Source organism: Rhea pennata, chromosome 3, assembly GCF_028389875.1.
Source record: "Rhea pennata isolate bPtePen1 chromosome 3, bPtePen1.pri, whole genome shotgun sequence".
Taxonomy (NCBI): domain Eukaryota; kingdom Metazoa; phylum Chordata; class Aves; order Rheiformes; family Rheidae; genus Rhea; species Rhea pennata.
The window spans coordinates 122,008,700-122,036,684 of NC_084665.1; the positions used below are offsets into that span (position 1 = coordinate 122,008,700).

Sequence of the window (27,985 nt, forward strand, 5' to 3'; positions counted from 1 at the left end):
TTACTTGTACTCTTAAACATTTCTAGAACTTTTTCAATGACCGGGTCCTGCTATATATGAAAGAATAAAGTGGTTTTCTGCTATATTTTTTTTCTGTGTAGATAACTATGTATCTCCTTCAAATACAGAACAGACTTTTCTGGACAGTGACTCCTTCTAGGTCCTTATTTTCCATTTTTACACCTTTTTGTCATGATTCTAGAATAGTTTCATTATTGTGCTATTTAATGGCCGTGGTAGCACATCACTCTTCAGTATTTTTGCTTAGACATCCACTGTCTGTATTTGCTGCTATAGCTGCCACATTGCATTGACAACTTGCATTTATTTGTTCACCCCCATGAGGTCCTCAGTCCTCTTCTGCTTTCCAAAATACAGTATTTGCCTTCCTTACTTCTAGCCCAAAAGGATACTCTGCATTTTGGTTCCTATATGCAGTCAGCAACCTAGTCTTTGATGCATAGAGATATGTGCCATTTAGGTGGATTAGAAAGCACATTGTTCAAGTGACTCTTGCTTACTATGTGGTTTAAATCATTCAGTGGTGACTGGTCTATACCATTATCTAGGCCTTCAGCTGTTCTGAAATGGTCTGCAAATTTTATGAGCAGTAGTTTATTTTTTGACAAATAATTGATTGAGATAAGGGAATAACACTGGGTAAAGAACAGATTCTTTTGGAACTCAATTAAAACGTCTCTCATATGACAATTTTTCATTAAATTACTTCCTAAGGTCTCTTAATAAGCAGCCTCTAATCAATTTAGTACATGTTACAGTGATATTGCATAGTTCTAAATGTGACTTTGTTGTCTAGGCAACACCTGCAGCCTGCTTTGGATTTAAGATAAATGCTTATGTTGAATATAACAGCCTTCAGATACACAAAAAGCTATTGCAGAGAGGAAGGAGATATATATAAACTAGATAAGCATGTTTCTTCTCATAGGAAGAAAAAGATCAGGTTAGCAATTACAATAGTTAAGTATTGGGAAGAGTGGCAGAACATCTATCATAAAAACTCTTTTAAGAACAGGTTAGACAAAGGATCTGTGTGGAATTATGTAAGTTTTGTTGATCTTGCCCTGAGAGAGAAAGTTGAACTAGATGACTTCTCAGGCAATTTTACAGCTTTTTTTCTTCTGTAATTATTGCTAGTGCCTAGTCCTGCCAAAGGGATGGATCTGGGTCATGTACTGCGTGACGGTTGTTCCACTGGCCAAAGGGTCATGTGTAAAACCAGAGGGAGGAGAGTTGGAAAGCAGAGCCTTAGAGCCAGATGCTCAGTATGTAGTAGTGTGTACTTTTGCACACATGATCAAAAGGAAGATGAATTGTCCAGGGGAAGTAGTTTCAATATAATATGTTCAGTTGATTTGAGTTTTACATATAGGCCTGCAACTACTTTAGCCTATGAATAGGCTAGAATACGACCTATACTTGCTAATGTTACCTGCTTTCCTACCTCTATTGCCTCTGTTGCAAACTTCAGTAGATGTGCAAGGGAGATAGCTGAAAGCTGTTAAATCTTCAGCTTTAAATTTCACTTGAGTGCAATTTTTTTAACCTAACAATGTTTACAACTACTGATTATGTGCTTTATGTTCTTAAACATCTCTTTCCCTCATACCAAGCAATGCTAAATAAAGCCAATAGAGTCATATGTGTACATTTGATAATCTGTCCATATGAAAGAAGAAATAAATGCCTTCTTCAGTATAGGTAATGAGAGTCCTTGTACTATACTGAAAAAATCCCAAATTGTTTCTCTACTCCTGTCTAAAACATGCTGCCATCTACAGATATTAAACTTATTAAAAAAAACCCAAACATGCTGCCTAACAGTTGCCTTTAAATGACAGACTGCACAAAGTAGGAAGTGTACAAAGGGCATGGGGATACTTGATTACATAAATACAACAGATGGGGGAGGAAACATCCATGTTATTATTGTTATGTAAGATGCCTATAGAAAAGCAGCAATGTAGCTCATTTTGAGATAACTACAGATGTTGCCTAGTACCTCCTATGACAAAAAATGTAAGCTGTGAAAACCCGCAGTAATGTGAGCCATGTTACCTGGAAAGGAAGAAGTCAGAAAGCAAACACAATTCAGCTGACTCCCCAAAGAGAAAACCATGTATGAGGAATTAGCATATAAAAGCTTTATGTGTTTTTATTCTAGAAAAATTGAATGCTGTTTCATTTGTACTGTCACAAGCAACTAGAGCTAATCAGAAGTATTAAAACAGTAAATATCTGTAAGATTAATTAGCAGGAACAGGAATAGGGCTCAAGCCGCTGTGAAGACACATTTGCATGTAGCAGCCCCTCAGTCATTCTTCTTTGTAATTGCAGCATGTAGACACCTAAAGTTCAATGTTAGAAAAATGCATCCTTTAATTGAATTTGAAATAGCTCTAATTCCCTAAATGGAGAATAACATTACAGAGATTTCCTTAGTGATGGTTGAAGCAATATATATATATATATATATATATATATATATGTATATGTCCATTTTTTGTTTTAATTTAGTAGCTGCATTACCACTTCTTTAAAACTTTAAAATAAAGAATTCTGTCCTCTAGTTTGGTAGAATGGAATTTGTTTTCATTCTGAGTTTGTCTAATGCTTAAAGTATGTTCAGAAGAAAAACACTACTTTTATGAAGGTGGAGTTTCTAGAAGCACTGGTGTAGACTCTGCTTTTGGGCATTTCAGGGTTTGGGGGAAGCATGCTTTTTGCAAGCTTCAACATGCAGTGTTGGGGGCTGATGTCAAGCAGTAGGTGAAAGAAAAGTACTTCTGGTGAGAGTTAGTACCCTTCTGGTAAGGAGCAGACAGTGACAACATGACTTAAAACTGCAGGAACAAATTTATTTGTGACAGAAAGCCATTAAGGTTACGGAAATTACTTAATAATAACAACTGATGAGTAATAGGAAAGACAGCTGAAAGGAGAAGAAACCAGTGGTATGATAGAGACCTGTTCCAGACATAGGGGCAGGATTACAGCATAGCAACTACCAAGAGACTAATTAGATGAAATGTGCAGGAGAAGCAGAAAAGGAGAAGTAGGGTTTACTACAAGCAATACCTCAACTTTTAGTATTCCTATGTTACCGTCTACTGTTCTGCAAATCCTTCTAACATCTGAGCCTAAAACAACATATAGAAGCAAAACATACGAAGAATTATGAAGGTGGGTAAACCAGAAATATTAAAAACAACTCAATTTTTTATTTTAATGCTTTATTTCATAATCGTTATCTTTACTCTATCATCAGTTGCCAATTACAAGGAATTTTGCTATCTGTAGAGTAATAAGAGAAGATCTCCACTGGTAGTAAAAGAGATCATAAATAAAGTTGCTTGGTCTGAACTGGGCAGTAGAAAATACGACTTTTTCCCTACTTTAAATTTACTCCAAAATATTGCTCATTTTCTCTGCTGAGCTGCTGCAAGACATATGAGAAGCCAGTGTTTGTTCTAGTCCAAGCCTTCTGACCAGGCAGCATCTAAGCTTACTGACAGACATGTCTCATCAAGAACATGGTTAAAACATTGAAAGTTAAGCAAAGAACATAATTTTGAACACCAGAAACTAGTTGCTGCCAAGAATAAGCCATGTTTTGTGAACGGTTACTGATCAAGGAATGCTAAATAAAGTGACAACTATTTCTGAATGCTCAAAAAGCAGTAATTGCAAGCATGCTGATCTATACAGGTTCCATTTGTGGTTTCTCATTAAATTTTGCTTGCTAATGGGAATTATTTTCTAAACTGGAGAGTCCAGTTGTTGTCCCAGCTATTTAAAACATATTCACCAGCCACACTTCTTTGATGAATGACAGCTCTGGCCCCTTTATTTGAATCAATGTTATCATTCATGCTAACTTTTTTTTTGAGCCTCCTCCTTTTCCCCTCAGCTAACATAGAAGCAATGAGCTGTCACTTAATGCTGTACTATTTTTACACCAAAATGTTCAAACATTTTTTTCCTTTTGAGCAAATCTTTGACACTTCCTTTAGCCTAGGCCTTTATTTAAACTTGGACACATGCAACACAATTGGATAAACAAAAGGACAAGTTAAGATTTGCTTTTTACACCTCATACAATAGAGGTGTTTCATTTCTGATGTTGATTATGAGTAATAGTTATCAAAAAAGTACACAAGGTACAAAATACATACTGCATCAAAAATAGTATTTTTAGAGATTCTCTTTTGAATTCTGAACCAGAAATCCACACAATTCTTAAAACAACAAATATTACAAGCTACTGTATTACCCTGCAGGATTTTCTGTCAGTTAATACCCATATAAAATAAAAAATTCACGTCTGAACCCTGCTCCCTGCCAAGGACAAATACTATTTTGTAGGGCAGGGAAAGCTAGACTGTACTTGTTCAAAGAGTAGCAAAAGCTCCTCTGGCCAACCACACTGAAATTATTTTAAGATTTGTAAAACATCTATATCACCATAGAGAAAGTAGATTTCCAGACAGTCCAGAATGTGATGTGAAGGCAGCATTGACTCATACAGTCTGTATTTTTGCAAATGAGATTTTGTCAGCTACAGCACAGGAATTCAGAAACATACACACTTGAATTTCATAAATTTGAGGTGCTGGCAGTAAAAAAGTAGGGTTAAGCAAAATTATTTGTTGCAATTTGTAATCCATATGTTATAATTAGTAAATAATACCTTGGTAACCCAGAACAGCAAGTTCTTTTCAAATGCATTTGTTTCTGGACTCTCATATTACAACAAAGTACCCTAAGTTGCTTTTAAAGGATAAAAGAGGCAAGAATCAATTTTGAAATAAATCACCTCAGATCTGCAACATTTTGTGACTTCCTGTGACAAGAAAAGTTTGCAAGATTTTTGAATTTCTGGAAAGATGCAGGCATGCTATAGAGAAAGTGATTGCCATAATACAGATATGAGACAAAACTTTGTAGGAGAGTAAAGCATACACACGATTACTACCCAAAAGCTCTGTGTTAAAGGGACATTGGAAGTTTCCAGTGAATGACTGACTCTTGCCTGCAAGATGTAATGCTTACAGTTTGAGGTGCTACTGCCCCCCTCTGCTTGCCTGGTGCTCTGCTAGACTTTACTATCCATGCTAGTGACAACTATCATGGATATGAAGTGTTTTTTGCTGCTGCAATTAACAACATTGTGCAGTACCTTCAACTAGTGGCTTAAAGTTGTTGTGTTTAGAGGGCTGGATCTAGTTTAGCAGTCTTCAGCCAAATTGAGCTGATATGTTAGGTTCAGGCACCTTCTGAATTTGAAAGTTATTCCTAAAGAGTGATAGTCTTTCAGAATGAGTCACTTTGTAACCTACATTGACATTAAAGTTTAACAGAGTTAAAATCAGAGATGAAATCCATGGAGTGTGAAGAGAGGCTATATGAGCCACTAATGCTTCATTTGAATTCTCATGCAAGACTTGTTTTGGTAAGGGAAACCTGCAACTTTACCAATAGCCTCAGAGCCCTTCTTAACATTCTTTTAGAATTAGATTCAATTAGATTCAGCTTAGATTGTAGAGTCACTAAACCAGCACCAGCTAATGCTAATGATTCAATAATTCCATCTAATAATCTTCATCTGCCCATCTATTACAACTCTGAGTGACAGAGCACTGGAACAAGTTGCCCAGAAGGGCTGTGTTGTCTCCTGCTCTGGAGATATTCAAAACTTACCTGGATGCAATCCTGTCTAATGTGCTCTAGTGACCCTACTTGAGCAGGGGAGTTGGACTACATGTTCTCCAGAGGTCCCTTCCAACCTCAACCATTCTGTGAACTCTAAATGGTTTAAGGTAAAGTTACCTTTTTGTGATTGAACAGTGTCAGGACACAGGCTTTTATTGACTAATAAAATAAATCCATTGGCACTGGGCACTGCCATTCCTTCCAAAATGATACTATGCTGATTTGAGGCAGTTGAATTTGCCTTCCCTTTAGGGATTAGATTGCTACTGCCTTAATACCTTGGCACTTAGCATGCATATTAGCTTGAGTGACAACTACAAACATGGCAGTTTCACATGCTATAAATACCAAATGTACAACAGTTCTGTCTTGTGCTTCTGCCATCCTTAAGTCCTGGGCTATTTTGTTTTACGGAGAGCCAGCTCAGTCTTAAGTATCACTCACTAGACTACCTATATGAAAGGATTTTAAACCAGATGAAAGAGAAGTCCTCAAGATTTACTGCAGTATCACAGCAAAGAAAAGGAGCTTTGTCACAATTATAACATCATCAGAATAACAACTGGTCATTGGGAAAATTCGTAAGATCTCTATATAGTCTGATGAAGTCCTCATGAGTACTAGAGTGGTAAATAAGAAACAAGTATCTTCACCGACTTAGTAATCCAGGTCAAACTATTTTGGCAAACTATGCATTGTTCAGATGACAATACACAATATTACTAATTATAAAATTAATAAAACTACAAATTAACAAAATTACAAATGGACAATACTCAATATACCTGTCTCTCCTTAGCCTACCCTTGACTTCATCCCTCCATCAGAGAAATCACGTAGGGAGAGCACATGTAATTTCCATCGCCATAAGGTCACTTTGAGTCAGAGCTCTCATTATATGTCTAAGTTTCTTGGCACAAATCCATAAAAAAAACCCCACTAGTTCTAATGCTTGTAGAACTACTTTTTTTTTTTCTTTTTTTTTCACAAGACCCTCAACCTTTTTCAGTGTAGAAGATGAATGGTACCCACTGCTTGGGTAATGTAAAGCTTTTATAGTCCTCATTATTCACCCTTGGACTTTAACACGTACCATTCAGAATCTGCACTGAGGAGAAAAAAACGTAGTTAGTTATCTCACGGTACTGAGTACTTCACAAATGCAATTTTCATCACAAGTTTCCTGAGGCAAGTTAATATTATTACCTTCATCTTACAGATGAAGAACAGAAAGGTGGAGCAATTTAAGCATGAACATTTCAAATATCCACTATATTTGAATACTTCTCTTGGGACACAGAGACCTCTCTTGAAGGACTTGCTGTGTTCAAGGCATAGCTGTTATAGGTTTATTTGAAGGTAGATGTGCTGCCTTTACACATACCTCAGCATTAAAGAGCGAAAGGATGGTACAAGCGAGGGCACAAATCCTCACCATGCAAACCTCTCAAAGTCACTACCTGCCTTCTGTTCCCAGGCACATGTTCCCCCTCCCTTGTGCTGGCACTTGTCTGACTCCTTCAGTGAGCTAAGCCTACAGAAAGGAAGACAAAAAGGTGACTAATTTCTGCCTGCTTTGGCTGCTTAAGCAGCAAGCTGCAGGCCAGGGGACCTGCCCGGTGAAGCAGCTGGGAGCCCCTGCCACGAAGAGGCCGCCAACAGGATACTTTCCGCTTTGGAGCTCTGGCTAAACCCGGGCCTTTTCCTTAACCCGCGCACCACGGTGCCCCCTCAGCACCAGCCGCTCGCCGCCCCGAGCTGCACCGCCTGCCCCTCCCCCCGGCAGCTCAACGGTTAACGGCGAGGACACGCCCCCTTAACCTAATTGGACAGAGATCGCTTAGCCCCGCCCACCTGCCGGCGGCGCGAAACGTGACTGGCCTTTGGGGCGGGGGTTGGGCGGGGCGGAGGTGGTGTGCGGGGCGTCCTGCGCATGCGCTCTAGCGAGGCGGCGGGGCCGTTGGCGGCGGTTAGCTAGCGCCATGTTCCGCCGTGCTCCGCGGAACTTCCGCGCCCGGCGGCGCGTGGTGTCCAGCGGCAGCGGCGAGGAAGAGGAGAAGGAGGAGCAGCTGCCGCCGCCGCCGCCGCCGCCGCCGACTGCCGCATCGCCGCCGACTCCAGCCCCTGGCCGTGCCTCCGAGCAGGAAGCGGAGCCTGTGGAGGCGCCCAGCGGTGGCGCCGCGGCTCCCGCGGCGGAGGGCCTGTCACCCGCGCAGGAGCCGGCGGGCAGCCGCGGGGGCCGGGCGGAGGGCAGAGGGGCGGCCAGGGGCCGCGGGCCGCGCCTCGCCGGGAAGGTTCTGCTGAGCTTCGGGGGCGAGGAGGAGCGGGAAGGTAAGGGGCGCGTTATGTAACAGTTTATGTGAATATAGAACAGAAAATTAAACTTTTGAGAGTTACAGCTTTGCTTTATAATACGTTAATCTGAATTATTTTGTTTTATCTGGGTAGATGACGAAGAACTCTTTAAAATTAAAAAGCCATCCTTCAATGAAGTAACTTTTAGAATCCAAAAGAAGGAAATCTTACCATCCCCACAGAGAGAAGTTCAGGAAAGTGAAAGTAAGTACTTGAGTTAAAGGGTTTTTTTTTTCAATCAGTTACATGAAAATTAAATTTTGAAATCATTAAATAAGAGGAATATATAACTGCTGCTAGATGTCTTTAATTTTTTAGTTGAATCTTACGAAGAGAAAATGCACATAGTAATTTAATACAAATTTGATATAAATCCTTTCTGTTACTAAGCTGTTTGCTGTTGCAGCATTAACGTATTTTAATTGAAAACAATCCATGGCTTTGATAGCTCAGTCAGTATTTTGAGTCTAATTGAAGTATAGCACTTTTTCTAGAGGGATATTTTGAGCTTTGTGTGTTTTACAAAAGTGCTTTTAGAAGTTATTTTCAGCTGTATTTCTTCTATTGATACCTTGTTAATTCACAGATAAGCCCTAATGTTACTGTGAGATAAATTAGCTTGAGATAAGAAATAATTTCTGTAGTGACTGTGATTTGGATGAGATGATGTGTGTGTGTGTGTGTGTGTGTATATATATATATGTATATAAGTAATGTCCTATAAAAGCATACCTCATGCTATTTTAACAGGTGGCACATTCTGTTTAAAAAATTAAAGTTTCTCTTCATCAGTAAATCATCGGATTACTAATTTTCTTAAAATAATTTTAAGGTAATTGGAGACAAGTAAATAAAAGAAGACTCTGCTTGTTAATACTTTATAGCATAATCCTTGAAAAGATTGTGGGGGGATTTAGCGTGTTTTGATTAGGATAGATAGTTAGATAAGCAACTAGACTTTGTATCATGGTCTAGGTAGTTACTAATAATTACGATGCGTCAGCTTCTGGCAGCTGATGCTGAAACCATGAGTCTTTTTCCCTTGATACAGAAATCTGTCAGTTGGTGTCTAGAACCTGCAACACTGAAGCCACTCATGAAGAAGAGGATGAGACCTATTCTTCACTTAGTGAGGACTACAACAGCTCAGACTCAGAAGCTGAATCCAGCCATCCACAGAGAAGGAAGGATTTATCAGCAGGTTTGTTTCTGGGATTTCCTTTTAAATAGTAATTGTATGACCTTTTTCATTTGAAATACATGACAAGATAGATGAGATGAAACCCACTCCTCTTCAGTCATGTAAGAGGTAGGCACCTGGTTTGTGCTGGGTCAAGGCTGCTCCTTTTCTGAAAGAAGAGTGACAGTTTTGCTCTGAAGGGGTATTTCTTTGCATGTGTTTTGACATTCCTGTAAGGATAAGTTGAATCCCCAGCATCTTTTTGCATTGATTATAGAGGTAGTTTAGGTTACTGGCTAGGACTAGATGTATAACTGGCTAAATTTAGAGGAGATGAATCCCCTTCACATAACATTTAGAATATTTTCTTAACTGTCAAGCATGGTGTTCTGCACTATATGTGTGATTTTGAATAACTTCATAAAAGGAAGTAAAACCAAGCACTGTACTTAAGGGAAAGAACATGATGGAGAATGCCTCTACTAGGAGAGACGCAGCTATAAAACTGATCTAAAGAGAAATGAAGGCATTAAAGTCGGAGGTTTTCTCCAACTATTTTAAATAAGACTTTTTGTAAGTAGTGAAGGATATAATGCTGCATGTTTATTATGACAATTTTTTTTTTTGCATATAATACTCATTATGGATGTAACAAACTTTATTTTTAAATACTGGCTATACTGTAATTTGCACCAAATCAGTAGCATGTTCCATTTTTCTTACTATGATCTTGAGACTTTGACGGCTAAAGTGAAGACATGCTACTGCTTATGTAATATGCATATTTAAGTGTGTCTTTGGACAATTAAAGAACATTTTTGGTTGCCTATTATGATTCAGTGTCTATTTCAGAGACTGAAATAGATCGCATGTTGGGAACAGTGAATTTGGGAAAGAGGCAGTAAATAATCCCTGTTTAACAGTGCACAATTCACTTGAGATTAAAATTTAATCTTGTTTAATTTGGAAATTTATCTCTTTCTGGATTTCTTTGTAAACTACAGTCGGTAACCTTGCTCTATGAGGAGATGGAAAACAGAAGGACAAGCTAATGGCTATTTTTTTAAGAAATCTGGGTTTTGATTTTAGACAGAGAGTCACTTTTTATGGATATTCTTGCTTCTCTTTGTGTTCAAGGTAGTAAAGTTATTTTGAAATGCATAGAAAAATACCTTGAGTTCCCTGTGCTCAGAATTATGCAATGAACTTGAGTTACAGTGATTTTTGTCATTAGGAGTAATGTGCATGTGTTGCTTTTAGTCATTTGCTTAGATTTTCTTTCCCTTTGACTTAGGCAGTATACCCAGTGCAGCTTGCATTGAGGCTGCTCGGAGGAAACGTCACTTAGCCAGGACACAAGCTGATTATCTGCCATTGGATGTTTTAAATGATCATCAGGTCTCTCAGAGAAGACAAAGTAGTGATTTAGAGAGTGAAGATGAAGCTGATATGCGGAATCTCAATTTTACTCCTAAAGCAAGAACTCTAAGGCAGAGGATGACTGAACACATGGGTGAGTTTGTGCCTTTTCTACCAGTGGTTGTGGCATTGTTTCGCTGAAAACTTGAAGGATGTTGCGAGTAAAGAGTGGAACATAAGGTTTTGTTCCTCAGGGGTCCTGGTAGAAGGCGCTCAAGGTTTATATCTAAGCTGAATATGGATTGGATCTCGGTTGTGTTGGGGTGCTGGGTGACTTGAGAAAACTTTTTCACATGACTTTTGGGTGATGTTGGCTATAACAAGTAGCCTGTCTTATAGGGAGGATAACATCTAATATGCATAAAGTTGCTGGTGATGTAAGACAGTGTCCTACTTCAGTAAGTTTTCTAAATGCTGTTTCCTGCTACTTCATATCCAGTCTTCTCAGTGCTCTCCCTGTATTGATGTTATTGGGTTTTTTATTTTGTTTTTAAAATCATCAAACTTTTATAACTGAATAAGCTTATTGCATGCAAAGCACAAGTTCTATAGCTTTTTTATTCTAGCTAGTTGAATTTATGAAGCACCAGTTTGTTCTATTTGTAGACTACTTTTCCTTATTATTTTGATAATGGTTATAAGGACTGTGTAGCTGTGAGCTCATTCAGCAGTTCTAATTAATACTAAAAGAAAGTTTTTTGTGTCTGTATTAGAATTTACACTATAAAGTACTCAAAGATTTACCATATATAATGTTACTTTGCACAAGTATTACAGACCAACTGTTCTTTCATTTATATGTATTATATACAACTTTACTTTGAAAAATAAAATGAATTGTTTCTAGTAGAAGCATAACAACGTATTTTTTAGTACTGCAGTAGTAGTTGCCTGAGAAACAGTAGGTTGGGGAACTTAATATTGGTGTCAATTTTAGGAATTCCAGAAGCCATTTCTTGGTATGTTCCTTGCCTTTCAGTTTGAGAATATTTCATCTGCAGTTTAACTGCTTTTTTTTTTTTTTTCGTGTGTGTGTGTGTGTGCGCGCACTTGGTGCTTCCCAGTAATGGCTGTGGGAACCACTGTTGCTTTTCAGGGAGGAGAGTATGGGAGGGGGGAAACAAGATACAATTACATGTAGTAATGATTGTTCTAATCTTTTTACCAGCCTCTGAGGATGATGAATCAAGTGAAGATGAAACACAAATTAAGTGGGAAGAGCAGCAAATAAAGAAAGCTGTTAAACTCTCTCAGGTGATCTTTCCTAGCCATTGCAAATTGCTTTTGGTTCCTAGGCGAGAGAGCTTATTCTGTGATGGACAGCTCTCTGAAGAAAGTAGAGAATAAAACTTTGTATCTAGTTTTTACTGCTATGCAAGGGATCTTGAAAGTAAAAATATTCAAATACCACAAATGCTAACATGTTACAAAGCAAAACTGATGATTTTATTATGCTAAAATCTCTGAGTGACAGTTTGAGGGCACTTTTTGTAGAATTCAGCAGGATTCTGTTATATTTCTTTTGGTATATGGTAATGATGAACTGTGGCTTTTCTTTTCCTGATGAGTTGAAAGTTGTTTCTGACTTGAATCACCTACTCTGAATCAAACTAGGAAAATTTAAGTAAGCATGTAATAAAAAAGAATAAGCATGTGAATTCTTCAATAAGCTATTGAAGAAATGGCAACCTGTTAAAAGGGAGTAGTTATGGGGCTGGGAGAAAATTGCAGCTTCTTGCAGCTGAACTTACAATCCAGTATGTGATTGGATTTCCACCTAGTCACAGATCCTCATGCTGCACTTGTTTCTGGAAAATGTTTAATTTCTCATGTTCAGGAAATTATTACAATTTTTTTTAGTAGCAGATCTTGTTAATTATGGACTCAGTTGCTTCAGTTGAGTATATTTTGGTCAGATTTAAATTAACCACTTGATACTGTTTCTAGACTAGATTTTTTTGGAGGGGGATTTCTAACCTAAAACTGTTTGAAATCCATTTTTAGTTAAACTGGTTGATCAGAATTAAATTGGCTACTGGTTTTGCCATAAGGTGGTGTTCACATATATATTGCAAAGGAACCATTTTATTTGTGGTCTGTTAATATTCAATATTTTGTTTCTTCATAGTAAGCCTTCTGATAATTTATCATAAATGTAATAAAATAGTTTCAAAAAATCAAAACATGAAGAAAATATGATTACTGCTATTATGGTTTTTACTACTACTTGGCTGTAACTTAAGTTTTTATTAAAATGTGAACATAATACTAGCAAGGTGTAGAAGCTTTTTGTGTCCCTGCTAGCTGTGAAAGTTTTCAGACCAAGAAGAGGAGGGCAGGTTAAGTGTAACCCAAATTATGGATTACTTGGTGCTGTTTATATGCACTATATGCGTTTATACAGATGATATTCAGGCTTTTTGCTTTTGTGTCTTTCAGAAAATACTTAATCATTGAAATTATTTTTTTAATATATGCCTTATTCAGATGATATCTTGTTGATGTGATAGCTACAGAAGGAGGACTTATGTATTAAAAGATTAACAGATATGATTCTTGTAGGATATCCATGACAATGCTTCTCTGCATAAATCTCAACCAGCAAAACCAAAGTTTGATCCCTCTGTTTCTCTGCCATCTGTGAACCTGGAAATTGTAAAGAAGCGGCTGACTGAAAGGTAAATACTGCATGTATGAACCTAATTTTTGAGTTGTCCAAGTTTGTTTTGTGACAGAGCGAGAAATGATAGATCATGAGATCTTACTCTTTTCTCTGAGTATTGGAGAATCATAGACTGTTATTCCATGTTTAGTATACTTGCTACAATGTCTAGTACTGCAGAGTTGTACAAGTTTAGTTTTACCTGACAATGGCATGTTAACGGTGCTTGAACGAAAAATCTCATATGTAGCTTTATCTAAGAAGCATTTGGATTTTTTGTATTTTATCATCTAGCCCTGTACAGTATTTTCATTTAAATGACAGCAGCTTTCTACGGTTGCTAGTGTTGCTACAAGAGTGCAGTTACAATGTTATGTTTGCCAAGCAAGCAAAACTGTAATCAGGAGGGCTGAAGGAGTTCTGTCTCACGGTTGGTAATCCTAGTCCTCTTTTGATGGTTCTTACTCTAGCTGAAAAGATAGCTGAGTATTACCTAAAGCAGCAGTGGATTCACTGCAGCCTGTTTAGGCAAACTGGAACTGGGTTTGATTTTCTTTAGTATGCCAAGCTATGATTTTTTTTTTTAATTATTATTATTATTTTAATTTTGTTTTTCCTCCTGACCATCAGCTGCGTTATAGGCAGCTGAAGTGTCCTATAGTGGAGGTGAGAACCCCCAAAGGGGTGAGTGAGAAAGACAGCTGGGGTGAGGCATCCCAAGGTAAGCTGTACCCTGTCGTCTCTCAGAGCACTAAGAAGCAGCTGTTGAGATAAGTTTAGACATGTAACATTATACAACTGAAATGTAAATATCTGCAGTGGGCTTCCATTGAGCTCTTCCTGTGCATGTTTTGCTTTGTACAAAACATCACTGACCTACTTGTTTAAAAAATTGCAGCTAAATTGGCCTAGACATTTTTGTGGAAGTTCTTGAGGTTTTTAGCTATCATCACCTAAAAAGAATGAGTTAAATGCAGTAGGAATTATATATAGAAACATGTAAAAGAAAGAGTAAGACTATTAATACTATCAAGAGTAGGATACCTATCTGGAAGGTAGCAAGAAGGGGAGGGGAACCTGCTTGACAATAGTAAACTCCATTGATGTGTTTAACTTGATGAAATAATTCTTTTGGCCTCTGGTATGGCATAGAACTTTCTGCCAAGGTGTCATGTTGGAGAATGTCTTAGTTTTCAATGAAAATAGTTCAACTGTTCTCTAATTAAGGAAAATGAAATAAGTTGTGGTCTGCTTTGTTTTGTTAAAGGCTTCATCAAATTGTTCAGTCACCAGGAAAACGTAAGGAAAAAGGTGCAGTCGTAATATATATAGGCATTTTTATAACAATTAATGACAACTGTGAACATAGGCTTCTTGGTTTTATCACCTAATTGGAACAGGACTCCTCAGTTGGTTTGTGTTCAGCAGTGAGCACATAATGAGTGCTATAGGTGCTGCTATCCATACTACTTAATATGGATAACACATGAGTTGTTGTAGTCTTACCCAGATTATGTTGCGTAGATTCCATTTAATGTATATCACAATCACAATTTGGCTGCTGCTTTTTCTTTTTTCTTTTTTTTTTTCTTCCTCCTTTCTATGTTCTTAGAAGCGTGGTGTACTGAGCAACCTGGGTAAAATGTCAGCGGTTCTCTCAAAGCTAGTGGTACATAAGACATCTGAATTTCTAAAGCATGATGCTTTTCCACATCCTATACTTCTGAAAATACTGGCACGGTTAAATATTTCAACTTTTGTCAGTATAAATGCAAGTGATGTTAGCAGCAAAGGCAAAGATTTCATCCATAATTTTGATCAGAAAAAATGCTTCGGGATTCATTAACTGCTAATCTGGCAGAAGCTTTAATTGTCTGGATTTTTGTCTTTTAGGATAACGTCATTACAGGATGTGCACCGTGCCCACCAGAGGGAGTATGAAAAATACGTGGAGGACATCGAAAGTTCAAAGACGTCCGTCCAGGAGTTAGAGAAGTCTTCAAATGCATCTCTGAATTACAAATTCTATCGAGCCATGAAAATATATGTAGAAAACTTGATAAACTGTTTGAACGAAAAGGTGTGTATGTGACTGTGGGCATCTGTACAAGTGTGTGTGTATATATATATACACACACATATATGTATATTTGTGTGTGTATACACACATATATGTACACACACATGTATTCCAGATAATGAAAGTGTGTTTTCTCAGTGAAGGAGCAGGGTGTTTGGAAGTAAAGCTGACACCTCCCAGTTAAAAGTTGCTTCTGTCAGAAGTTTTAGTGTAACGGGAAACAAAATGCAGGGAGAACAAACCCAAGCGTCACCCAACGTAAAGTGATGACCAAACTAGGTAGTAGAGGTATGCTGACTTGAGCTATGGTCTCACCCAGTTTCTGCTGGACGGAGTTTTCTGCTGGTGTAATAACCAGATTGTGTTGTAGTTGGAAAGGAGAGAGCGTTAAATTCACTTAGTATTTTATGTAAGAGAAATAGTAAGGATATGGTGTTAGGATCAAGTTGGGATTAAGTTAGCAGAGCTGTATGAGGATGCATCTACATTATGTGCAGTGTCTGTTTCCTGAACTGCTTTGGACTGCAAACTTTGTATTTAAAAGGAAGGAGAGAGGCAGGGAGAAAGGGAGGAGCTGTCTAAAATATGACATTGGTGAAAGTAAACTGCTGTTATGTTCTCTGTTATCAAATGCAGTTTATTGCATTGCATTATTTGAGTCTTTTTGCTGATGAGTATGTTTCTGTTTGACTAATAGCTCTTTGTTTACCATCAGTTTGCTTCTTAAAATTTAAAAAAGCTGAAGTAAGTGCCTCAGTAGTGACCTGTTGAACGCATTTGTATAAAGTGTTATGGTAGTCCATTAATAATTGGCTTGTATTCTTCAGTTTTCCACAACAGTCTGAAAAACTTAGTGAGCAGGAACATATTTTATTGATCTATGATAATACTTTGCTTGTAATTCACTGCTATATGGAAATACTCTGGAAACTTTTTTATTGTTTTTTTTTTTATTTTAATTAATTGAAAACTTGATTACTGTTTACTCTATTTCAGCTGGCATACGTTAATGAGATAGAGTTGGCTATGCATGAACTTCTTCAGCAACGAGCCAGAATGCTACTGAAACGAAGGCAAGATGACCTGAGAAATGAATCTGCTTATATTCAGCACCTTTTATGTTCGTATGAAGTTTAAAGTTATTTTCTTTTTGAAACCTTCACTCTTTAAACGAAATACTTGGTTACCATTTTGGATTAAATATTTTGTCTCTAACTTTGGTAGTCTTTCCCCTTTCCATGTCAGTGGGTGTGTTCTCAACCTATCTGATCTGAAATTATGTTGCCTTAGTCAGCTTCATTATATTTTCTCTGATATAATGATGAATGTAATCTGACCAAATATTGGTCAGTTTCGAGTTATTCAACTCGGCAACTGCCTGTCAGTACATATATATATATACAAAAAAAAGCAATCGTTTTTCAAAAAAAAAAAAAAAAAAAAAAAAGAAAAAGCAAAAAAAAAAATCGTTTTTCTAAAAGATCTTAAATTGGCAAAAACTTGTCCCTAGGGATTTAGCCATGCTTGTGAATGTGTGAAAAAACTGTTCACCTCTCAATGTCATTTTGACATGAGAATGTCTTTTAGGCTGTGCATATGCACAAAATGTAGATTTCAAGCTAGGAGGTAACAGTTGTATAAAGTGAGGGATGTGAAAAAAGAAACCTCTTTCACACAGAATCGCACAGAATGGTTGAGGTTGGAAGGGATCTTCTGGAGATAATCTAGTTCAACCACATAGCTCAAGCAGGGTCATCTAGAGCATGTTGCCCACGACCCTGTCTAAATAGCATCTTCAGGGATGGAGACTCCGCAGCCCCTTTGGGCAACTTGTTTCAGTGTTCAGTCAACCTCACATTAAAGAGGTTTCTTACGTTCAGACAGAACTTCTTGTGTTCCAGTTTGTGTCTGTTGCCTCTTACCCTGTCGCTGGACACCACTGGAAAAATCTGACCCTGTCCTTTTTACACCCTTCCTTCAGATACTTATACACATTGATAAGATTTTCCCTTCAGTCTTTTCTTCAGGCTGAATAGTCCTAGCTCCCTCAGCCCTCTATCATATGAGGGATGCTCCAGTGCCTTAAACATCTTTGTGGCCCTTTGCTAGACTCTTTCCAGTAGCTCCTTGACTCTCCTGTACTGGGCAGCCCAGAACTGGACACAGTAATCCAGATGTGGTCTCACCAGGGAAAAGATCAGTCTCTACCTGCTGGTAATGCTCTTCCTTGTGCAGCCCAGGAGACCTTTCGCCTTCTTGGCCACTAGGGCACATTGCTGGCTCATGGTTAACTTGTCCTCCAGTCCTTTAATACAGAGCTGCTTTCGAGAAGGTCAGCCCCCAGCTTGTACTGGTGCCTAGGGTTATTTTTTCCCTAGGTGCAGGGCTTTGCACTTTCCCTTGTTGAACCTCAGGAGTAACAGGAGGCAGTTACCCAACTCTCTCAGTAAGGGTAAGGAGCTGACTAGTCCTGAAATACAAATGTGGCAATTATGGTACAATGTTAATCAGGAGTTTACCATCTGTTACATTGTTAGAGTAACTTTGGGGTTTGGTTCAAATTTGTTAAGTAGTTTTATTTTTGACATAAAAACCAAAAGAAGTCTTTATGATTACCTTTTGCTCTGCAAGGAACTTATTTTATAAAGGCACCAATATCTATTTCCAGCCAATATGGGAAGCAGTGAGCATTGGAAGGCCATCAAAACAGTGGGCTTCTTACCAGCTGTTAAAAGGAAAGAACCACATCTGACTATGATGCGGTATAACATTTATTGTGCTTTACACTGGAGAATGTTAGTTTTGACTATGAGTTTTTATATTTTTCTTTGGCAATTTTCCAGATGATGAGCAATAGAAGGAAGGTGTGCAAGAATTAGTAATTTTTATTGTTTTGGTTTGTGTGTGCGTGTGTTTGTCTCCTGATAGGTGGTAATGACAAACCAAGTAATGGTGGATTGGAGGATGACGAAAAGATGCAGCTTCTAAAAATGTGTGAACATCGAAGGTAACTATTGCACTATTAGGTGTGTATGTACACGTAACTTGGATAAATGCACTTTAGATTGCTTTTCTGTCATTTATCCGAATTTTTTCAAATAGATTATTTTTCAATAAGCTTTTTCCTGCATACCTATGTGGCGAAGGATAGCTAATCTGAGTTCATTACAAAATACAGGACTTGCAGACAGCAAGCAAGAGTGTGTTTGGGAAAAGTTGATCACCATGAAGGTATGTCTAGTGATGATGAGCTTCCTCTGACAGACATGACTGAGTTCCAGAAGAGCAAAGGTTGGTGACAATCTTGATATAATGTACTAAAACAAAACCTCTATCTTTCTGATTTTTTTTTAATTATTTTAGAAAAAATGAAGAAACACTGCATTTGAATTGCATATTAGTTACACACTGTAGAAAGGAAATGCATCCAAGCAATTCTGATTAATAACCTGGAGAGAGACTGTCAGGTTGTAGATTTCTTTCAGTGTGAGTTTTCTGTGGTGGCATTACTCATCTCTGGTTCAACTTGAAATAAATTCTATTAGATTATACTAGAATGAGTCTGGCATTACTGGATGCAGATGTGTCTTGTAAAACACTTGATGTGTTTTGTACAGTCTGTTTATTTTCTGAAGATAATGAATTAAAGGATGTTCTTTTAATTATCTTGAGTAGGAGGTGGAAAGGCATCACTAGTGCTTTAAATATGTTTCTAAAATATCTTTCTTGTAGAGAACAACAGAAGGATTTTCAGGTCTGAAATTACAGCAATCTGTGATATAAAGCTTGGAAGATGATGGTCATATAAATCTTTGGAATAGTTCATGAAGAAACTTGCCTTTTTGTGGTTGTGTGCAAATTTTTTTCCCCTCTCTGAAATCAAGTTCTCCAATCCTTTTTTGTTACATGTAAAAGATAAATGACAACAGTGGTTATGAAATAGATTCTTTTTTTTTTTTTTTTTTTTTTTTTTTTTTTTTTTTTTTTGTGACCTATAGAGACACAAACTCTTCACCTTATAAAACAGTAAATGCTATGATTGTTTGTTCTTCTTCCCAATGAATGTTATCCACAGACGATATTTTAGAGGCTAGTAGGAAAATCTTTGAAGATGTTCGTGCAGATTTTTGTGACATCAGAAAAATCCTGCTGAAATTCCAGGAGTGGAAAGAGAAGTTTCCTGACTCCTACTGTGATGCTTACATCAGTTTATGCTTGCCGAAGCTTTTAAATCCACTGATCAGGGTTCAGTTAATAAGTTGGAATCCTCTTGAGGTAGGTGCATCAGCGTACATCTTTTTTGTTCAAAAATTGTCTGTCTGTCATTGACCTCTATACTTCTGAATACTGCACTGAAGTTGTAGGCATAGTCACTAAAGCCTATTATGGTTATGGGGCTTACCATCTTCGTGACCTGTTTTTTTTGGCATTTATGTTTTTGTTAATAGGTGAGATGTGATAGGTGATAGATTGGCAGATCAAAAGTACGTCTCGGCAGAAGCATGCTGTTTGCAGTGAAGATGTCTTCACTGGAATTTTGTCACATGCATAGTAGGGAGCTTACCAGAACCTGAGATGTGTCCTATCTGAAAGAAGAAAGTCTGTTTCTTGTCATTTTTTTGTGTATGAACCATTTTTGACTGTGTTGTAATAATACTAAAAAGAGATATACTTCTTTCTTGTTATGTGTTGCACAGTGCATTAGAAATCAATACAAAGACACTGTCTTGCACTCAGATTTTTTGAAGCGTGTGACTGGATATTTCTTTTTTAAACTTTCTTCTTCTTTACCCCAAGCCCCTTTTGCAACAGCCCCTTGCAAGAAAGGAGTTCTTCGAAGTCATTTTGACAACCCTAGCTTTAAAATCCTAATTTTAGTTCTAGTTTTCCTGATTTGCTATTTTGGCCTCTTCGTGATTGTGTTACACCTTAAATAGTTAAGTGGGAGTGTCAGTGGTACTGTGGGACATGTTTTTGCATGAAGCTTTTCTGTCAACCCTGATCAGCTAATAGAAATGATATTTCAGCAGAATTTCACAGAATTGGAAGAGATGCCCTGGTTCAGAGCCATAGAAGAATTCAGTGATGCCAAAAACGTGTCCGAATCGAAAAGGGATGATGACCCTGATAAGACAGTCTTGCCTAGAGTGATTGAAAAAACAATTCTTCCAAAAATTACAGGTATATTAAGGTTGTATTGAAAATCTTCGTTAAAGATAGGCAGTCAAACCTTAAAATGGTAGCCATCAAGTAATCGTAGTTAAAATTTGAAATGGTGTTCCAACATGTAGTGATTAGCTACCTCCACAGAGTAAGGCTAAGGTAGATGCATGATAAAACTCTTGTGAGAAGATTATCTTTTTAAATGTTTACTTCTGTTGCACGCCTTGAAACTAGAGTAGATAACCACTATTATATTATGATCACAATAGATTCTTTTTTTTTTTTCAGGGTTTATAAAGAATGTGTGGGATCCTTTATCTGCTTCACAGACGATGAACCTTGTGCAGCTTTGCAAGAGCATTTTTGAAAAGCAAGTTCCCTCCAACAATGAACACAGTCGAGCAAAAGAGGTAAAAGTCGTGATACTGGAGAAGCAGGGAAGGAAAGGAGGACTCTGTTGCATATACTTTCTGTGTGTGCTGCTGTATGTTTTTACAATGTCCTGAAGTTGTTTGTTCTGATTACTTGTTTGTTTTGCTATTTTGTAACAAAGAAAATTCAGCAATTAAACTTTCGGCTCTCAAGTGGTCGTTATTGAAGATGAGAGATGGGGCTATCTTTGGGCAGAAGTTAGCTACTCTGCCTGTTGAGATTCTGATCAAGACCAAATCTTGCTCCTCTACAAAAATAATTGTTAGAATTTTTAGATTTCTAGTAAGGTATCTTTCAAAACTTGAGCTTTAAATGTGAGTAATGCTCCAGTTGTCAGCTCTTTTATTTAAAAATAAAAAAATAAAATAAAATAAGCTTAATTAGTTCCAGAACAGGAATTCTTCCTTAAATTCTTTACAGAAAAAAATTTATTATTTAAAAAACCCAAAGGATAGTATTGCTTAGCTAGGAAAAAAATTACTTCAGTAATCTTTTAGTACTATTCAAATAACTAGTTTTGTATAATTAATTCATTATGTAATCCACTCTCTCAGCCTGATTATGGTTTTATTTTGATGTAAACCTAGAGTTTCTCTAGCATAAAGGTGAGGAGGTGAAGTGGATTTTATGACCCTTGGCTTGAAAAGAAATGTTTATGCCTTCCAATAGGAGTGCTGTTTTGGAGTCAAGGTTTGAGAAGTCAGGTGATATAACTGACAATATCCATTACATTGTGCAGGAAGTAAGGTAAAGCAGAATTTCAGACAAGTAAAAATGCATCAAAAAACACAAGGGTTGTTACGAAAATTTAAAAGCTATGGCAGTTAAATAGTGCTATACTATCCTAGCTATGGTGAAACTTTTTACCTAGACTAATAATAAATTACACACATAGAATCATCATAAAAAGCTGTAAAATTCTATGTATGGCTTTGCTGTTGCTCTGCAAAATAATGTGCAGTAAAGACCTGGTTCAGGGAAGTAACTTCATCTTAGACAAAACCTCTCTAAGTTAACTCTATAGATAATTAGAGCTGAGATTTGTCCATAACTGTTTTTAATATAGTCATGATCTATGTATTATATACAAGAGGCCACTGTACATTTCTCTAGTATTTTGCATTTCTAAAAGTGGGCTAAATAGCTGTCTGAACTTTTTATAAACAAAAGCTGAAATCTTTTCTCATGAGGCGAAGACTTTTTTTTTTTCTTTTTAATAGGATTTGATAAATGTAGTTGTCTTAAGAATAAAGAAGTCTGTAGAGGAAGATGTCTTTGTTCCTCTGTATCCGAAAAGGTAAGCTGGTTTTTGCAACTGTGGGTTTTTTCTTTTTTTCTATACTCTTCTCTCACATAGACTTATTTATAGATGAAATACTGTAGACACTGTTTAACAGGTAGTGGAATGGACATGCCTTCTACTACTTTATAATAGGTAAGGTTGTGAATTCTTACTCATGTTTATGAACTTGTTCTGACAGGACGAACTGCACTGACTTAATGCTTTTTTTGCTCGTGTAACTAAATGCTTTCCGGTGAAGGAGGTCCACAGTCTTGTTTTATAGTAACTTTTATCTAAGGGCCTGTGTTAATTTAGGCAGTCTGTTTTTTCCTCTTGATTCATTTTGTTCCTGAAATAGCATTTAAATTGTTGATGCTTATAAGTAGGCACTATTTCAGAGACAGAAATTAATAGGAACCTCTGAGAGACTTGAGGTTAAGATATGGCTGGGAGAGAAGCTTTGCTAAAGCTGATGTGGCATGTTTGATTCTAAGCAATGCTGTTTTGATCTGAATCCATAAAATGTCTACATAAGTGTTTCTGATCGTTAATTTCATTGGAGTTTTTTTTATAGTAGTTGTATTATAATGGGTTCGAATTCACAGCTGTTCCCCTAGACCTTTTGATTGTGCTTGACAGTGCAGAGGAAAATGCAAAATTAATGTTCATTAGCATCTAAGAGATCAGTTGTCTGACTTGCTTCTCTTAAAAACACAATAAAAACTTTCTTCTTTCTGTGACCAGTGCTGTGGAAGACAAATTGTCACCATATTCAAAATTCCAAGAAAGACAGTTTTGGTCGGCTGTTAAGGTAAAGAAAGTATACCCAGTTTTTCTTTGATAATCATTTTACTTAAATATTTTTCAGTCAATGAGAAAATAGATTTTCAGGCAAGTCTTTATTCCTGGGAGGTAATACATTTTTATTAGGATAGATAGCCATTTTTCCTAGTGAGGAATGTGTTCTGTACAACCTACATGTGATGAACTGTGAATGAACATTTACATATATGTGTGTGTGTATATATACACACACATATGCATATATAAATATATATGTGTGTATATATACATATATATATGTTTGTATGCATATGTATATACATATATATATATATATTTTTTTTCAGTTTACCCAACTGGTATATCTTCTGCAAGTGTCTCTGATGTGATGATCTATTTCTGCTTGGTTTATTTTTTTTCCCTTTCTTAAGTGGGCCAGCCAAACCTGGTGGCTTTCATGTCTTCATATTTTTAGTCACTCTGATAAAAGGTTCTGTTTCCCCAGCACATGCGTACTTGTGCACATGCTGCTCTTAATGTAGAATATAGCCATTGCATGTTCATATAATTATGTTATTATAGTTTTACAGTACTGAGGTGTGAGTGTCTGAATGTATTTAATTCAGTTTCCACTTCAATGTGTTTCCTCTAGGAACCTCTAGGAACAGGTTTGTATTCCTATCTAAAGATGGGGTTTAGATTAAAAAAAAAAAAAAACCACTAATCTCCTGCCTTCTAAGGTGTCTAGTCCTGCACAGCCTTGAGCTTTTGTTTTATGAAAAAGCCTGGGAAGTTGCATGTATTGAGGACTGTTTGGCAAAGGACTTGCCACCTTTTCTGCACAGCAGCTTACTCCATCAGCAATCTGTTGTGGCCCAGAGGAAGAGCAGGCAAGAGGGATCTTAATGCTCAGTGGTTAGGGCACCTAGCAAAGATGACAGGGTAGACCTAGGATTCTGGTCCCACCTTCTAGAACTGTGTACGCTTTCTGCCTAATAAAAATCTATGGTGTCAAATGCATGCATGTCTTTTCCCTGCAAATTGAAGTTGGCCTTTCGGCCTGTAATTTTTGACTTCTTTGCCATCATGACCCCCTTCAAAGTGATGATAGTGAAGAACAATGACGATGTTCCTGTCCAGTCTATCTGTTGACTGGTTGTTGCATCATTTTTTTTTTCTGGAAGTGTGAATTAAGTCTTCACAGAGTGACTAGTACTGCCACTCATGGAAGTATGTCCCAAGCATTTAACGTATGATCTATACTAGTAAGTCAGCTGTGCTTGGGCTCACTGTCAAGCTGTGCTTGGCCCACTGCCATTGTGCAGTCATACTATTAAACCTAGTCTTTCAAAAAAGGTAGTGGTCTTCAGACTGCTCCCTAGGAGTGGCCTCTAAACCATGCCCAAGAATTGTTTGGGGAAGGTTGACCTGAGCCAGAAATGAGCCAGGAGCTATTCTGATGTAAAATGCAGATGATGGATCATAGTGTTTGTGCCCTGATGTTGCCTAACTTGCCTTATATAGATGTAGCCGGGAGCGTCAGGGCTCAAATGTACTTCTTGTTATTGTGCCGTGTATTTTACGGATCAATGTTGGCCAGTGGAAATGCTTTTTCCTTTGATTTGTGCTAATAGCTCATGCAGTTAAATGGAAGTGTACTATCAAATACTCTAGAGAAGTGTGTAAAGGTGCTAGGCTTTGTGAATACTTTTTGACTGGTGACAGCAAAGATGACATGCTGTGACTGGAGGTGAAATACCTTGAGGTTACCAGTCACTTTGAAGTTAATGTATTCTGAGTTAAGAGCAAAAATAGTCAAGTTCCTTACACAAGACTCAAAAATGACAACAATTATAAAGATTTATAGTGACATAGGTAACAGAAGAAAAAGCTGAGTTACTAATAATACTGAGATCTCTCTCTCTCTCTCTCTCTCTCTCTCTCTCTCTCTCTCTCTCTGTCTCTGTCTCTCTCTCTCTGTCTCTCTGTCTCTCTGTCTCTCGTTTCATCCTGACCAGATATACTAGGTTTTTTATTTTACTGGCCTTTGTTTCTTGTAGAAGGTTGTCTTAATACTCTTTGTTTTTTTCCTGCTTTCAGATTTGACTGCCAGCACTTCTGTGAAAAGAATTAAGTGTGGTCTTTCTGTGTATTTGGGCCTTAGCTTTAGTGATCTATTAAAGGGTAAAATGCTCTTCCCTGTCTCAGGAAGTTACACACACATATGAGCGTACAGTACTATTTTCTTAAAAAAAATATATATATATAACAAGAAAAACTTATAGTCCTGTATTTTAGCGTACCTCCAGCACCAAGTATGCATTGTCTGTTTTTTCATTAATGCAGCTACTCTCCAATATTCTTCTTTGGGATGGAATTGTACAAGAAGATACAGTCTGTGATTTAGGACTGAGCAAGTTGCTGAATCGTTACCTTCTTCTGAACCTCTTAAACACACCACCGGGGCCAGATAACATAGAAAAGTGTAATAAGGTAAAAGATTATATGTACATTGGAAGATAAAAGCATAAAGGTATTTTGGAATAAGCATCAATCCATAAGCATAAGCTCTTAAGAGTAACTACTTGTAATGGTATTTGGCTGAACTGAAAAACAAAACACCACCACAATACTACATATTACTAAGTAAATCTAATAAAAGGAAAGGTCCCAAGTAAAGCGATGTGACTTAGTTGTGTGTTTCTATTTTAGTTATTTTACTTATTTTTTATTCTTCCAAATATGCTTTGGTTGAAAAGGTGGTGGCATGCCTCCCAGAAAGATGGTTCCAAGATCTTAAAAGTGGATCAACTCTCCCCCAGCTGATGAACTTCAGCCAGCATTTGTTGCAATGTGCCCAGGCACTGCACAAGAATAATCACAGGTAATAGCTATGACATTTCTTGGGACTCAGCATTTTCATAAGCTTTGTCTCAAACATTTCTTAAATTCATTGTTTCATAAATTTTACACTTGAAAGGATGCTCTCATCAAGCGTATACATATTCATGGCAAAATTACGTGACCAAACAAATTTCATTCCGTGTGCATGTTTTATGTAAAGGCAAGGCATAGACAAGAATTAAGTACGGGACTTTGATAACAAAATATGGACAATGTGAAGTCCTACATGACACTATTGTCAGAATATTAGTGATAGAAGAGAATTGCTTGCATTTTAATGGATGCAGAATGCAAAAATTTTTTGCATTTTAACATTTTCAAATCAAGAATAGACATTAACAAATAGTTATCAAAACACTGAATATTTTGTTAGATTAATTTTAATCTCTTAAAACAAAAGATGCAATTCATAATGTACAACAGTGAAAAACTTATCCTGTTCTTGTTTAACCTGGTAATTTGAGGCTCTGGGCTTTGGATAGTGTTACTTAGTGTAGCCAAGGTCACCTGATGAGGTGACCAAGGGAAGACACCTGACTTTCTTATTTTTTAAATTAAGAAATGTAAAATATACTTGGAAGCCAGATGCAAAAATGTGTTAATATACCAACTTTTATTTTTTTTTACAGGGATGAAACAAAAGATGTTGTTGTTCTGCTGGTGAAAGTCAATGCTCTGCAAATTGTGGAAGATTTTATTGAAGAGTACAAACTTGAGCATCTTAAATCCATGATTGGAAAATAGAATTTTTTTGAAACAACACTTATATTACTGAAACAAGCGTGGTATTCATACTAAAATAGTTTTAATATTAAAATTTAATTAGTGGACCTTGCCTATTCAAAGATGTAGTGATAATCAGTTGACCTCACTGTTTCATTGCTAAATACTTCAGCAGCTTTTACCAGATTTGTCTTCAGCTGCCATCCTACTCCCAAGTTAAGGTGTCTTTTTCAAAATCACCATTGTCAAAGTAAAGTGGCATTTAAGGCCCTCTGAAATGTATGAAAATGCTTTATTGCTGTATTCTTTTGGAAGGATTACAGGAAAGACAGTGTCTGTGAAGTTGATCACTGCACTGCTATTGAGTGCACTTTATAAGGTATTTCTGAAATACTGCTAAATGCCACTTTTTGTATTAGCAATCATTGAGTTCAAACTTGTGGTCCACAGATTTCGGTAGTTTTGGTAGGGTCGTCATTAAGATATCTTTAGTGGAAAAAGAACTGGTAATGATGCAGGGATTTTGATGCTGATACATAAATTGGGGGGAAAAAACCCGAGTGATTTAGCATTTATGATTCAGTCAGTGCAAATAAGGAATTTAATGGATGAATTCTGAGATAAAAATTTGCACAGGGGAATATTTTGGGAAGACCTAGTAAGATGTACTGGAAATCATGTCCAGTGTATATTGGATGGAGTTTTGTACTTGAGTGATGCAGACTGGACTTCTGTGTCCAGACCTGGAGTTACCACACATCATGTTTTATCAGACTTCCAATAGACTGGAAACCTCTTGATTATGAGAAGCACAAGAACAACTTCAGTTCTGTAACTGGCATTCTAGGACAATCTTCCTTTTGCTTTCCAGTAAGATTTGCCAAATCCTATTTCATCATACCCAAATAAGATTTTAATGTTTTATAATGCTGTATATTTGTAAAATATTATACTATAGAATGAAAAGGATGCTTTATTACAGAAACTCTAGTTCATCGCCAGTTCTGATGTACACTTATTGTATTTTCTCCCAAGTCTTCTGGGACTAGAATTTAGCTCTTGCAGACTTGTTCCATGAGGTCCTTGAAATAAATATATTTAAGTTATATTTTTGTAAAATATTTTAATTGTAAATAACATTATTTTACACAAAAGGTGATTTGTAAAGTAACTTTGGTTTACTTTTATTTTTAAAACAAGTAAAAATATTTTGATATTTAACATATGACTCCTTTAGCAGTTAATTCTTTAATGTGTTATGAGAATGTT

At 37.0% G+C, this 27,985-nt stretch overlaps 1 protein-coding gene across 4 annotated transcripts; it reads left to right on the top strand.

The window, feature by feature from the left end:
* The first annotated feature begins 7,692 nt into the window (after window positions 1–7,692).
* GCFC2 (GC-rich sequence DNA-binding factor 2) lies at window positions 7,693–27,937 on the top strand. 4 transcript variants are annotated; one of them, XM_062573199.1, is made up of 18 exons: window positions 7,693–8,064; window positions 8,182–8,292; window positions 9,140–9,289; window positions 10,563–10,781; window positions 11,856–11,941; window positions 13,250–13,365; window positions 15,243–15,429; window positions 16,426–16,549; window positions 18,358–18,436; window positions 18,608–18,720; window positions 19,505–19,704; window positions 20,457–20,610; window positions 20,881–21,002; window positions 22,245–22,321; window positions 23,051–23,117; window positions 25,436–25,582; window positions 25,849–25,973; window positions 26,623–27,937. In XM_062573199.1, the coding sequence occupies exons 1-18, from the start codon at window positions 7,716–7,718 to the stop codon at window positions 26,735–26,737; spliced, it is 2,541 nt and encodes an 846-aa protein (XP_062429183.1). In that variant the 5' UTR covers window positions 7,693–7,715; the 3' UTR covers window positions 26,738–27,937. The 4 variants fall into 4 exon arrangements, with proteins under 4 accessions (XP_062429183.1, XP_062429185.1, XP_062429186.1 ...); XM_062573201.1 differs by having other exon boundaries at window positions 20,460–20,610; XM_062573202.1 differs by lacking the exons at window positions 25,436–25,582; window positions 25,849–25,973; window positions 26,623–27,937 and adding an exon at window positions 25,190–25,337.
* Window positions 27,938–27,985: the final 48 nt, after the last annotated feature.

What these genes read in the sequence shown, in the direction of transcription:
- GCFC2 (XM_062573199.1), top strand. Translation starts at nt 7,716, where the DNA reads ATGTTCCGCCGTGCTCCGCGGAACTTCCGCGCCCGGCGGCGCGTGGTG. An exon ending in GAGGATGACTGAACACATGG is followed by an intron (nt 10,782 to 11,855) that starts GTGAGTTTGTGC and finishes TCTTTTTACCAG; the next exon opens with CCTCTGAGGATGATGAATCA. An exon ending in GTTCCTCTGTATCCGAAAAG is followed by an intron (nt 22,322 to 23,050) that starts GTAAGCTGGTTT and finishes TTCTGTGACCAG; the next exon opens with TGCTGTGGAAGACAAATTGT.